The sequence below is a fragment of the Lycorma delicatula genome, chromosome 4 (genome assembly GCF_047948215.1).
Source record: "Lycorma delicatula isolate Av1 chromosome 4, ASM4794821v1, whole genome shotgun sequence".
Classification (NCBI taxonomy): Eukaryota; Metazoa; Arthropoda; class Insecta; order Hemiptera; family Fulgoridae; genus Lycorma; species Lycorma delicatula.
The window spans coordinates 60,793,157-60,807,424 of NC_134458.1; the positions used below are offsets into that span (position 1 = coordinate 60,793,157).

At 30.3% G+C, this 14,268-nt stretch overlaps 1 protein-coding gene across 4 annotated transcripts in view; it reads right to left on the minus strand.

The window, feature by feature from the left end:
* LOC142323448 (WD repeat, SAM and U-box domain-containing protein 1-like) overlaps positions 1-14,268 on the minus strand; it is a 95,057-nt gene that overhangs the window by 27,621 nt on the left and 53,168 nt on the right. For all 4 annotated transcript variants that reach the window (XM_075363081.1, XM_075363082.1, XM_075363080.1 and 1 more), the window contains exons 11-14: positions 7,756-7,961; positions 5,794-6,008; positions 5,464-5,554; positions 3,802-3,896 (exon numbers count right to left, since the gene is read on the minus strand). In XM_075363081.1, the coding sequence (XP_075219196.1) occupies positions 3,802-3,896; positions 5,464-5,554; positions 5,794-6,008; positions 7,756-7,961 (607 nt within the window). The remainder of the gene's footprint in view (positions 1-3,801; positions 3,897-5,463; positions 5,555-5,793; positions 6,009-7,755; positions 7,962-14,268) is intronic.

Below are 14,268 nucleotides of genomic sequence, written 5' to 3' on the forward strand. Positions count from 1 at the left end.
TTGAAACAAGCAACAGACCCACATCAGTAGGCCAAGGTTTCTCCTTGCTTTGGATGTTGTTCTAGAAATATATTCATTAAACAGCAGTATACAATTAAACAAAACACCCAAGTCCATAACTGCATTTTCTCTGTGCATTCAACACTGGGCAGCCACATAGAAATATTTTACTTTCAACGTCTTTCTAAAATACAAAATGAAAATGGTTTTTTTTCTAGAATGAGGTTCATTCTATTAACAATAGATCATTCTATCAATAGCACTATGTAAAACCAACTGCTAGTCTATAAAATTAACTTTAGCACAAATTTTGACATCATCTGCAATCAAGAGAATCTTAGAAGAGATGTAATTTATATGAAGAATGAAATACAGAGGGCCCAAATTAGAACCATTAGGAACATCAGATGGAGTAGTATACATGTTAGAAGTCCTAATAAACATCTTCACTTCTTTGCTTGAGAGTTCACTCAAACAAATAGGACCTTGACCAACTTACATCCTACCTTTGACACCAAAAAGTATAGTTTTTGTTAAAGTAAATCGTAAGTTACCTCGTCAAAGGCTTTCTAAAAGTTGAAATATTCAACATCAACTTGTTTCCAATCTTTGAACTAAGAGCCTATGAGTGATAATGTATCATTAAGATTAGTTAGGGTAGACCTCATACACATAAAACAATGCTGACAAGATATAAAACAGCACGGAATATAAATATCGGTACATAATCTTTTCAAAAAAAATTTGAAATCACATTCTACACTGACATAGGCTTGTAGTTCAAAATTAAATGCTGATCTCTTTTTAAGACCAGGGGGAACCAGAGCTTCTCTCCAACTGGGAAACATTCCATTTATTAAATTTAATCCTCTGGTGCCAGAGGATTTAAATACCTTGACCACAGTCCATGGATGGAGATTTAAATAATTCAGTACAAAATGCATATCTTTGTTAAGACAAAGATCTTTCAAACTATTATAATAATAAATTTTTTTTTAAGAAACCAAACATAAATATTTAAATAAAGCATATATAACTATCTTATTAAACTGAAACTTAAAATAAAAGTTAAATCATGAGGTAATTAATTGCAATTAATTCTATAATACAGCCAAAAAAAGTGGGATTTTTACAAAATTTTCACCAATATGCACAGAAAAGTACATAGATTGCTAATATCATCATTAAATAGCAATCATTCTGTTTATATTATTTGTTTTTTGCTGTTATCCTATGAAAACTATTCAAAATCGCCATATAAATGACTAATTTTACTCCTAATACTAATTATATAATGCAAGAACAATTCTTCTACATACAATCTTTTATTATTCTATTCAATTCTGCAATATGAAAAAATTATTGCAGCTTTATGCTATCATTAGTATCATGTAGAAAAGAAAATATAGTACATGTTTTTCACTATGTTGTAAATAAACACACACATCTAATTGAAGATCACAACCTTCAAATAAATTTATTTCAGGCAAATTTTGTTAGTGTCATGCAGATTTTACAAGAAAATATGTGGATCCTGTAAAAAGTCTGCCTCTTGCATTCATAAATTGTTCGGCACACCTGTTTGTTTCTTCAACAATAGTATTTACTAATTATTCCGTAAAAAACAAAAGGAATAGAGACCCAATTGAATTTATATTTAAGAAAGCATTTTGTAGTCCAGAATTACCAACAAATAACTCCCATTGCCCCCGATAATTTCCCATGTCCTCCCAAATAAATGGACAATTGAAATTGTCCTGCATACTCACTTCACTATCTTCCTCATCAGCAGCAGCATCAACAACTGCAATATCTACTACATGATTTTCACTAATTTCACTGTCAGTGCCATTATCAGAAAATAAACTATCATTGGAATCATTTACAATCACCTCAAGATAAGCTTCAGTCAAAGATTTATTTGAGGAAGCCATGGTGTTGATTGGAAGACTGAATGTGTAGGTCTAACCCAGGTTCAGAAGCAAGTTCTATATGGCTCTACAGCAGAACAAAAGAATATCTGTATGCCCTATAACTAACCATGAAATCTATGAACATGCTGCTATGTTTGTTGATCATAAATTTTCTACAATTATTTGAAACTAAAAGACTAACAAGGATACAATAAAATATAATAATAAATGGTATCTGGGATTTTACGTCTTAGATTATGTTAACAATAATGATATAATACTGTAAATAAAAATTATGTTAATGGGGGTCCCTGACTTATGAAACCAAAGTTCATTACGTCAGCTGTAATGCTACGCAGTCAGATTCTCTCTAACTTCAGCCTTGCAGACACATGAGCAGTCCGAAGTACATCATGCACTAGTTCGTATTTCTTATGGAGGTTGGTGGCATAACATGAAAGTTGAGTTCGTATGAAATACTGAGGTCGGCGTCAACAGGTTAAATTAAACAATACTGGAGCCATAATATAATCATGAAGCCCTTTGATTGTAAATTTATTAACACATTAACTGGGCTAAGATAAAGAGACATTACTGTAGTTATATAAAGGATTGGTTTAATTGAAACTCGATTACAGCTGTATTGCTAATCATTTGCTAGTTGAATCTAAGTTTTGCTAGTTTCTAAGTTGAATCTAAGAAAGTTAGATGTGATACACAATAATGGAGTTAGGTATGCCACAGGCACTTACCAAACAAGCTCGATGACTAGGCTAATATCTAAAGCCAGCATAATGCCATTACATTATAGAAGAGAGATTTTACTAATAAGATATGAAGCAAATATATAGGTCTATCCATGCAAATTATAAAAATTTTAATAATAATCCTTTGGCTGCTTTATATGAACACTAACTATTGCAGGTCAGCTGGAAAATAATACTGCGAGTTAGCAGTTAAACATAAAATTGTTTAGCTGCATACATTTGCAGTGTCTATAAGATAAATACCTCCACGACTTTTGCCAAATATTTCAGCAAGGTTAGATCACTCTTAATGAAAAAAATAACAGAGAAACCAGCAGTGATCATCAAACAGCAATTTTCATCAATCCTCAGTAGCTATGATAAGATCATTTATACTAATGGATCTAAAACTGAACATGGTGACATGGAGTTGGATGTACTACAACACAAATAAAATAAAATTTTATGAGTTATCGACTGTACCAGCATTAGAATTAATCTTAAGTTCTCATCTAAGCATTTGTAGGATAAATGAGCAGTTATCACAATGTCAGCTAAAAGTCAGAATCAGATACACTATATTGCATACCAAGTAGCTACGCAGCAGACATAAGTAGATGAAGTATCACAAGGAAAAATCATTAAATCATGAATGTAAATTGGTGTCAAAACATATAAGGATAAGAAAAACAGAATGAATCTCTAAAACAGAATTTTTTCAGGAATGGCTAGATTTGAAGTTTTTACAACAATGAGAAGCAACTGTTATCTACTTTATATACTTCATAGTCCCCTAGTACGCAGTATAAATTACAGTATGCATTTCAGAAATTATAATCCTACATTTCTCTTTAGTACTGCAACATAAAAGTTTTTCTATCTATTAAAGATTAGACTAAAAATATTAAGTTAGAATAAAATATTAACAATAAATTTAATTGGGATTAAAACTAGTGAACTGTAATAGAAATAAACCATTTTATCGAGAACAAAATTTAGCCATGAGGAGTTCAGATTTATATGGGAGAAAACTTTCATCTGGGTCAGACACCATTATTATAATAATATCCTGAGCTTGATTTATACACCAAATACAGTATGTTGTAAATGTAGATTACATGAAAAATGTTCGCAAATATTACCTTATCTTCCTTTGTTCTTGCTCTTGAGGCAACAAAATTTTGGAAAGCTAAATCTTTTGGAAGTTCCCATATTAATACACTCTTGTCCAAAGAACCTAGAATAATAAATTTAATTAAAAGAGAAAACATCAGTTTTAATTTCTCAGCTTACAACCATGTTAAAATAATTTTAACACATATTTTTATGCTAAGACACTGTACAGTCAACATTTGAAATGATATCCCCTGATGTGCTGTTACAGATGAACAACTGGTCATGGAGGCGTATACAGCTGTGCTCTGAACATGATGGAACCCATACAGATGTTTTATATCTGTAGAAGGTAAGCTGCAACTATCCTAATAATTTCATAACTAGCAAAAAGAGACTTCCTCCCCACCCTGTAGATACATCAGTCATGAGATTCCAGCAGCAGTCAGCCAGCATTCTTGGGTTCCATTTTCTCTGGTAGCAAGTTTCCATGGTGGATATTTCCTGGTCAAAGCGCTCTCCATGTTTGTCACTTGCAGCTCCAAGATGGGTAGAGAAAAAACAAATGAGAATCCAAGAAGTGGATCTTTAGTGACATATTACATCAAAGTGCTTTATAGTTTTTACGAAGCTCAGTTATAAGTTCTTTGTAGTTATCTGCCTTATGATTTCCACACAGCAACTTCACAGATATTCACACTGTCTTCAAATTCAATATCATTCATTAGTTTCTTATTTCAGTTCCACAAATACACCTTCATCTTAGCATCAATTATATTAAGGAACTTGTTTTTTAGAAAGTGAAATCCAGTGCCACCATGATCCAAAGCTTTAATGAAATTTTTTATTAGAAAAAAATATGATATGAATCATATGTGTATCATTTGTAATCATTTTAATTACTGTGTAAAGAATAATACTTCATTTTCCATGGCTATTTGTTAACCCAAATAAATTATAGTTTATTTAGCAACTTAATTGCTGCAATAAATAAATAAAATTAATAAATAACATATTGTACTTGCTTTGTTTATGCACATGTACTTGCTGGATAATAGGAAGAGCAATTACAAAAAAGAAAGTTGAGAACTTTCTTTTACTTTAACTGCACCATTAAAGGTGACAAATTAATACATTTGAAATGGATAAATTCAAGAACTAAATCAAGACACATACAAGTAAAAGATATTGTACCAAAATTGTATTACATGACCTTTTTTTCAATTCCTACAATTTGAAATGAATTCCACATTTTACTATATCAGCGAGGGTCAATTTACAGTTTAACCTTTTCACTATTTATCATGTTTACAAAATAATGAAGAATGGAAAATCTTCGCACATTGAATGGATAGAGACGTGTAGAGTTCATGATGGAAACACAGACAAACAAATTTTTGCTGATTACTTAACCTAAGGAAAAAAATCTTGACAAAAAAATTGTGTAATTATTCCAGAACTAAACCTACAACTGCACAAAATACAGCAGTAATTCAGGAATTATGCTGGTTATTCATGTTCAGAAAATTGACTCAGTTTGTTTACATAAACATAATTTTCATCCAGCATTACATATTAAAAACATAAAAAATGATATGAAAACAACTCAATAGTATTTATTAAAAAAAAATGAAATAAAACATGACTCATAATTAAAAACAAACACTTACAGATCAAATTAGATAATTTACCTGTAGCAAGAAGTGTAGCATCATAAGAAAAGGCACAACATGTGAGAATGCTGTCATGCTGATCCAAAACATGAACACAATCACCGTTATACTGGAAAGAATTAGTGCAATTAAAATTTTACTTAAGTTACAAAAATTATTTGTATAAAAATATCAAAATTGCATGTCATCTACTTTAGAATATTTATTCTGAAGACAAAGCAATATCTTCTGCAAACATATTCAATGACAAGGGAAGCATATGAAGTTAGAAGATTTTAAGACAATTACAATATGATAATTACATTGATTAATCAATTGCATGATATGTTTAAAAAATTAAATACTCACAGCATCCCATATACGACATGTTTTATCTGTAGCAGTAGATGCAATTACTTCAGAAAGGCCAGGTGAAAATCGAACACATGTAACATTACCACCATGACCACATAAATGAGATGTGTTTGTTACCTGAACAGTCAACTCATCAACTGTTTGTAACTCCCAGAGTTTCACCAATGAATCATTACCACAAGTTGCCAACAAATACCCTTTCTCACTATCTAAAACAAAACACAAATTTATAATTTATTAATACATTATGTCAGTAAACTTAGTCCCGAAATAACTTTTTCCTAATGCTACATCAGATTTTGAATTTAGGAGTAGAGGAACTGCTCGGTCCAATAAGCATCTGAGCCATTAGTTTGGCTTTTGTGCAAATTCCCTAATACAAACCTATCCACGTTCTCCAATTGGATTCTCTGAATCTTCAGATAGTCTCACATCCCAGATCCCTGAAGGAAAAAAATTACTTTTAATTGTATTGGGTTTATTTATTTTATATTATTTTTTTTCTGTTGTTCTGGGTTAGGTGTTTATTTTATTATGATTGGTGGTTGATCTTCTAATTCAGTTTATTCTTTATTAGGTTGGATATGAAGAATCTCTCAGATATGAGGTTGTTTTTTTTTTTTTAATTATTTGTTGTTTTATTTTATATTGTGTCTTTTAATTTAATTTGTTTTTTTTTTATTTTCAGTTGGATGTTTGATTTACTTTTTTTCTTTTCCTTTATTTATAATTTTCCTTTCTTGTATTTTGGCTATGATTAATCGCTCTCCATTTGATTTTTCTGAGGGGAAGTCAGAATTAGTTTCTAGATTCAATGTTGAATACAGATCTTTTAGATTTTCTTTATTTTTTTTGTCTGAATATAGAAATATAATGTTTATAAGATTTTTATCTTGTTTAATTTTTTTTTGGTGGGGATTGTATAAATTTTTTTTTTTTAGGGTTATTTCTATTATTTATTTTATTGTTTGAGTTCGAGGATCCTTCCCTCGGTACCATTATGATAAGCTAATATATTTATGTTGAAGGAGTTAATATACAATTATATTTTATTTTTTTTAGGGTGTTTTTGTTTTTCATTATTTTAAGGTATTTTGAAAGTCAATAGTATGTTATACTTTAATATAATTTCAAGTTATATTGCTTAAAGCTTATTAACTTATATTTTATCTCAAAATTTGATTATTAGTGGGTTTATAATAAAGAATAGGAGTATATTGTTGTTAAGATTTGTCCTGTTAAAATATATGGTTCTTCAACTGGCCGTGCTGACCGATTCATGTTAGTAAAATAAAGGTATTTACTAATGTTCAAAATATTATTTTATTGATTGGGTAGAATGATCTTGTTTGGAATTTTCTTTTTATTGAGAATGGTATTGATATAATTAGTAATTAGTGCCATTACTCCCGCCAGCTTTCTGGGGATTGATTGGAGGATTGCCACCTGTCACCATTTAATGAACGGTTCAACTTTTCTCAAATGTAATCTGGATAATATACTGTTATACAATATCATGTCTGTTAAACAGCGATCTCAAAAATGTAAAATTATTAGTAAAAAAGAATTATACTTTTACTAATACTGATTACCAAAGACATAAAAGGTAGACATGAATTAAAAAGGTATCTTAAAATGATGTACTAGAAAGCAGAATTTTCATTAGTGAAAATACTGAAAACCTTGCATGTGTTCTAAATTAACATTCATTTACCTCAATTCTGGTTACACCAAGACAGTATTCCAATTGTTTTGTTATGAAATAATGGTTTTTTTAGCTACTGTATTCTGTGCCACTTTATATTCTGACAAACAACTTACACACTTTTATTAACAAAAGTTAACTTAAAACTATTATATCAATGATAATAAAAGCCACACAGAGGCTTGGCTTACATTTTACAAATGATACTATAAAAACCAAAATACAAAACAGCAAATAATAAAGTTATTTACCAGAAGGTGCTCTGACATTAAAAGCTGCAAAATCACATGATGCTACACCCAAATCATGAGCATTTTCAACCAATGCACAACAAACTGAAGAAACTGGTACTGCACACCACACACGAAAATTTCCAGCAGCACAGCCTGATACATAATATGCAGAATCTGCGGTGAATGCGATACATGAAATAGATTCGGTATGACCAGTCAGCATACTAAAACCCATCAATGCATTCTTATATAAAACAATAATTTTTAACACAGAAATATAATAGTTATGTTATACCTATAATACACTATCAAATCATCCATTTGTCATGGCTGGGGATAAGGTTAAGAATTGAACAAAATATACAAGTCTAAGAACAAATAAAAAATAAATGTAAATTTAATGAAATCATTGAATAAACTCATTAGCTAAGAAAAATGACAATATGCACAATACTATGAATTATAAAATTTGCGCAAAAGATTTTGAACACAAACTAATATCAATAAAGTAGGGGTCAATTCATTTATCACAGCTAAAGCTGTACATTGTACATTTAGAATGCCATAACTTTCCATAAACAAGCAACAAAGAAACTTTATTTCAAGAGGATTAGACCTCATCACCCAAACAGTAACCATTTGGATGAGAGTTAAATTGCTATAAACTTGTGACCCATTATCCAGAACCAATTTTTTAACCTTCTACTTTGATTCTATGTGGTGAACTTTTCTATATCAAACAGTGCAATTCTTCTTTTTTTTCTGAGTTGATTTTTGTATACTCAATACTTCAGAATAACATCACTGCTTAAAACTTTCCTAGCTTTAGGGTAGTTTAAAAAACGCACACCCTCCTGTGTGTAGTATAGCCATCTCAACTCAACTTTAAAAACATAAATTTAAATCATGACCTGACTTTTTAACAATTTATTTTTATAAATGGCATGTTTAGCTGTCACAAGTAAGAAACTTACAGATCTATTGACTATTGGATAATCCCAGTCTAATGCAAAACCAGAGCCTGTTCAGTTGCTGAAACAAACCCATCCCATCTAAACAAAGAAGAAGGATTATAGATAAAAAAAAAAGAGGTAGAGAGGAAGAGGATGATCAGCCCACAAATGCTTTTTTCCTGAAATTTGTGAATAGTAAAACATGAAATGAACACAAATAGGTAAAATGAAGCAAGCTGTCTCCATCCACTACAGTCCTACTTAGCTCAATCTCAGTGACTTCAATCTCTAACAACTTAAAAAATGATCAGCATCTAGATGATTGTAGAAATGAAAAATGAAAAAAAGGAATTGCAAATGATGCAGAGAGCTGAATTTTAAAACGGCTACAATTTTAAAATAACATATTTTCTTCCTACGACACAGACTTTACCATTACAGGTATGAAAAAAAAAGTGAAATTCCCGACAGCAGTATAAAATAAACTCGACCGAATTTTTTCAGTGCTGTGGCTGTAAAGCTTTATCAGTACTTACGTATTAACCCCACCGCAGCTACAGCTTTATTTAAAAACAAAGTAGTCAATCGGATTTCGGTGGAAAATGAACAGTCTCTTTATTAATTTTAATAAATGGTTATTTATATTTATTTATTTTATAAATATAATTTAACCAAACTTAACCTATGCTCGCTAACCTTGACTAATTAACACGGTAATTTTTTGAGTATTTATTTAATAAATTCAGTAATTATTGCAATTATTTATTATTTAAATAATCAAAATACTCCTGTTAATTAGTCAAGGTTAGTGAGTGAAGCGAGCGTAGGTTAAGTTTGGTTAAATTATATTTATAAAATAAATAAATGTAAATAACCATTTATTAAAATTAATAAAGAGACTATTTTGAATCTATGTTAAACTCTATATCGGCCCATTTTCCACTGAAATCCGATTGACTATTTTGTTTTAAATAAAGCTGTAGCTGCGGTGGCGTTAATACGTAAGTACCACTTTTCCTACGTAATAATAATAATAATGTAAATAATTTATATAAAATAATAAAAAAAAAACAGTTTAAATAATTCTTCACATTTGGACACTTTAAATTGTTTTCTACATGAAACATGACATGTGAAGTAATCCTACTTTTCTAAAATTGAATATAATTGATCCTGTATTCATGATACGTTTTTAAATGTATACATCTCTTTAGAAACAGAAACAATGACATCAAATAATTGCATTTTAAATTTCATCATTATAAAAGACTACATAGCAACCTTACCACACTGATTCAGTTGAGTTAGCCTTCTTTAAACAAGAAATAATATTTACAGTTGAGATTCTCTGTATTTTAATAAGGTGCCCTGATACGTAAGAACATTAGAAGGAAATACATTTTTTAAATGTTGAAGGCATTCTTAATTGTAAAGTGCATATATTAGAAAATTATTTTTTTAAATTATGATTACAGTTGTTATTTGTTACAATTACAGTAGAGAATTAATCATAAATAGTTATTTTAATTGTAATAATTATTTTTAATCACATATTTATTTTATTACGATTAAATATTCATTGTACTTACTTATTCTTTTGGTGGTTTATTTCTAATTAATATGAATTTATAATAATTAGCACTATTAGTTATAGTAATTACTGTTACTATGATGTATGCACTTACCAATATACATAGTTTCTTAAAATAAAAATTATTTATTTATTAAATTACATGTATTACATTTATGATAAATTGAAACGTTCAGGAACAAATCAGATTATCATATTTCACAAATAATTTTTTTTTACTATACAAAAACATATACATATGAGGTATAATAAAAAAATAAAGAAAATTTTTTTAATCCTGTGTGCTATGGTTTTCCAATGAGTTTCTTTTTCCCATGCATAGGCTGCACAGCCTATAATGTATATCAATATTTTCAACCACATTAAGCACAAAATCAAAATTTGGCAGCTGAGTAATTATGGTGTATTTTACTATGAATGACAATTTATTTTGTTCACGAATGAAGGAACACAGGATGTGCATTAAATCTGGTGTTAAAAATGAAATAAAATGCAGTGAAGTGGTGAAGATATTAGAAAAAGATTTTGGTGAAGATATTATGTTGAAACCAGGGGTTTACAAGTGGTACAAATGTTTTCAAGAACTCAAAATGGACAAAATGGTTAAACATCCTAATAAATCAAAAACCAATGAAAATTTGACAAAATAAAGCGCAATGTGATTAGTAATAATTGCTGAATCACCATTAGAGAAGTTGCTGAAGAGGTGGGAATCTATCATATGTCTTGTGTGTAACAATCTTGACTGACATTTTAGGTACGAAATGAGTAGCAACAAAATTTGTTCCGTAACTGTTAAATTTTCAAAAATACCAACTCTGCAGAACAATTCTTATCTGACACTGCTGATTTAAGAGTTACTCAAAGGTGTCAAAACAGCTGATGAAATGTGGATGCATGTTATGATATTGAAACAGAAGTCAAATCATCCCAATGGAAGCTTCCAAAGAACTTAATCCTGAAAAAACTCACAAAGTTCAATAGAATGTTAAGGTTTTCCTAACTGTTTTTTTTTCAATTACAATGACATTTTCCATTATGAATTCTTATCACAAGATTACAGAGTCAACAAACACTATTACTTAGCAGTTTTATGTTGTTTAATTGAGGAAATTGAAAGAAAACAGCCACAAATATGGGCAAACAATTCTTAGAATTTCACCATGATAACACACAGCTCACACTTCCCCATTGATTTGTGAGTATTTCGCCAAAAATAACACCATACTGAAATTCATATAACATTGCAGCCTCTGTATTTTCCAGACATAAATACAGCAAATCCAGACATGGCATCCTGTAACCTTTTTCTTATCTCTAATAATTAAGAGAACATTAAAAATGCTTGTGATGATAAATGAAGTAAAGAAAAAATTACATAGAGAACCCAAGGCTATACCAAAAAAAATGTTTTCCATTCATTTTTGAGGATTGGAAGAAATGCTGGCATCAAATAAAATTAAATTATGGAACTATACCTGGTACTACTTTGAAGTGGACAATATGAATATAGAATAATAAATAAATTCTTTTTGATAAAGATTAAAGATTTTTTGATTAAAAATTAAGTGTTATTTTTTTACTACATATCATACATAAATGTCAACACATACAGTATAGACATAAAAATCATTAGTCAAATTAATCTTATACAAAATCTTTTAAACATTAATATGCTTTTTCAATTAATTATGAAAATCTTTAAATCTAAAAAAAAAAACGCCTATATAATTTTCAATGATATTTTAAAAATGTTATGAAATTTCTTTCTAAGCTTTTATCTCCATAAATAACAATTTTTAAAATAATTTCAGCATTTAACATGTAGGTTTAAATCTGACTGTAAATATTGTTTCATGTTGGTAATTCATTCGCCTTAACTTAAAACTTTCAGTTGAACGGGAATAGTTCAAATAGATAGAATTATAGGAAAATTAGCAATTTATATTTTTTAGATAGGTTTTATGATTCTAAAACTTGAGTTGGTTATTATTTTAATTATCTTTATTTTGCGTTTTATGATAACCCTTTTCCAATGAACACCATTCCTCATCAAATTACATAATAAGACAGATAACATAACACTAATGAAACAAGAACATAAAATAAATCAAAACAGTAAGATAACACAAAAATAACAATAACTAACAACCAACAAACCAAACATAACAAAAAAAAACAGGAAAAACCCAGGTGGACCCCTATATCCCTTCAGCAATTCTCTCTTTTGTCAAGAAAATGATAAAATTTTCTACTATCATCCATTCGGCCTGACACATCCAGTCGTCACGGAGATCAAGTGCTGACGTGATAATATCCAGCTAACAAATGATCTCTGTGCGCATCAATTCATACTTTGAACACTGATAAAAGACATGGTACGCATTGTCCAATTGTCTGAACTGCAGACACATGCCTGAGTCCGCCAAGCTGAACTTTTGAAGTCTGTCAAGAAAAGCACCACGCTCAGAAATAAACTGCGTCACATATTTATTTGGGTATACCTAAGAGGCATCACGCAAACCTACATTTGGAATAAGATCATGCGTGTAGCGTCCACTGTCTGTCCCACCCTATCTGGTCTGCCATAAGGCATTACCATGTTGTTCTATCTCCTGAATTTTTTCTGATGTCAACTCTCCTGACTTCTTGGCAACATAACACTGCTGCTTCTTGGACGCAATCAGATCGATCGGTTTCACGCCTGTGATCACCAAGATTGCCTCCTGTGAAATCGTATGGTAACCACCCATTACCATTACGATAAGGCATTGATCCCTTAATATCTCCCAATAGCTTTTAAATTTTAGTCTACCCACCCATACGGGCGCTGCATATAGCATAGTAGTCTCGGTATTATGTTATATTGCGTAACAGGTTAATTGAATTATACCCAGAATAACTCTTTCACTTGTTAGTTTTTCAATCTTGTTTAAGACTTGAGATGTGTTCTGTTCATTAGAGTTCTTAGTTAGCAGTACACCGATGTGAATGCCACAAGCAACACTGAGGAAATCACCAATATGAATGTTGCCTGTAGCATTCATATTGATGGCATTCTGGCAGAGGTTAAGACTGGAAGATGTCATAACCGAGGTATTGAAAATGACCTCTGGTAAAGCCCATACAGGCTATGTACACAGGGGGTGGCATGGCAACCATAACCGTCACATGGAGGGTGTCTTCCTCTACGGTGTCAGGAGAACAGACTGATAGTAGATATGGTAAACTATCGACCTCACTTCAACATATATATTACATATGTGATATTACATCAAATTCTGCACACTGGAACATTAAGCATGCTACTGATGAAATTCTAACTTTTCTATTTTTATTGATATAAATTCCAAGCGATTAAAAGACTCTTTTCATTGGAAAGATAAAAATTTATATTTTAAAAGCAGACTGTTCTTATTTTGTATCATTTTAAAATGGATTGAGTTTTATGAGTACTTATTTTTAATCCGTTTGCCATGAAATGATCATACAATTTTTTTTTTCAATTCTGTAACAGTTATGACTTCTTTTATTTCCTTTTATTATTACAGTATTTAACAAGATAGGGACCTCAATATTACAAAGTAAACTGCTAATAAAAAAACTGTAGGCAACACTAGAGCCAAAACTGATTTTTTGATATGCCTGTAATTACAAGGCATATTCATAAAGTAAGGGTCATTTGTTCATTAAAAAAAACTAACACATGACAAAAGATTTTTACTTAAAGTTTTAGTTTCCTACATATCTACTTCACTTTTTCACATAATTGCCATTGAACAATGGCAATACTACTAATATATATAGGCTGTGACTTAGTATTTAGGACCACAAGGCCCATGGAACTCAGCACATCTGCAAGTATGTAGCCCCTACCTGTCGACCTCAATCCTCCTAGTTCTATGGATTCAGCATTGAAGTAACCCACGAGTATAATGTGCCTTCTAGCTGTCTTAACCCAGCTTTTATTTCTGCAATGTCTTCAGA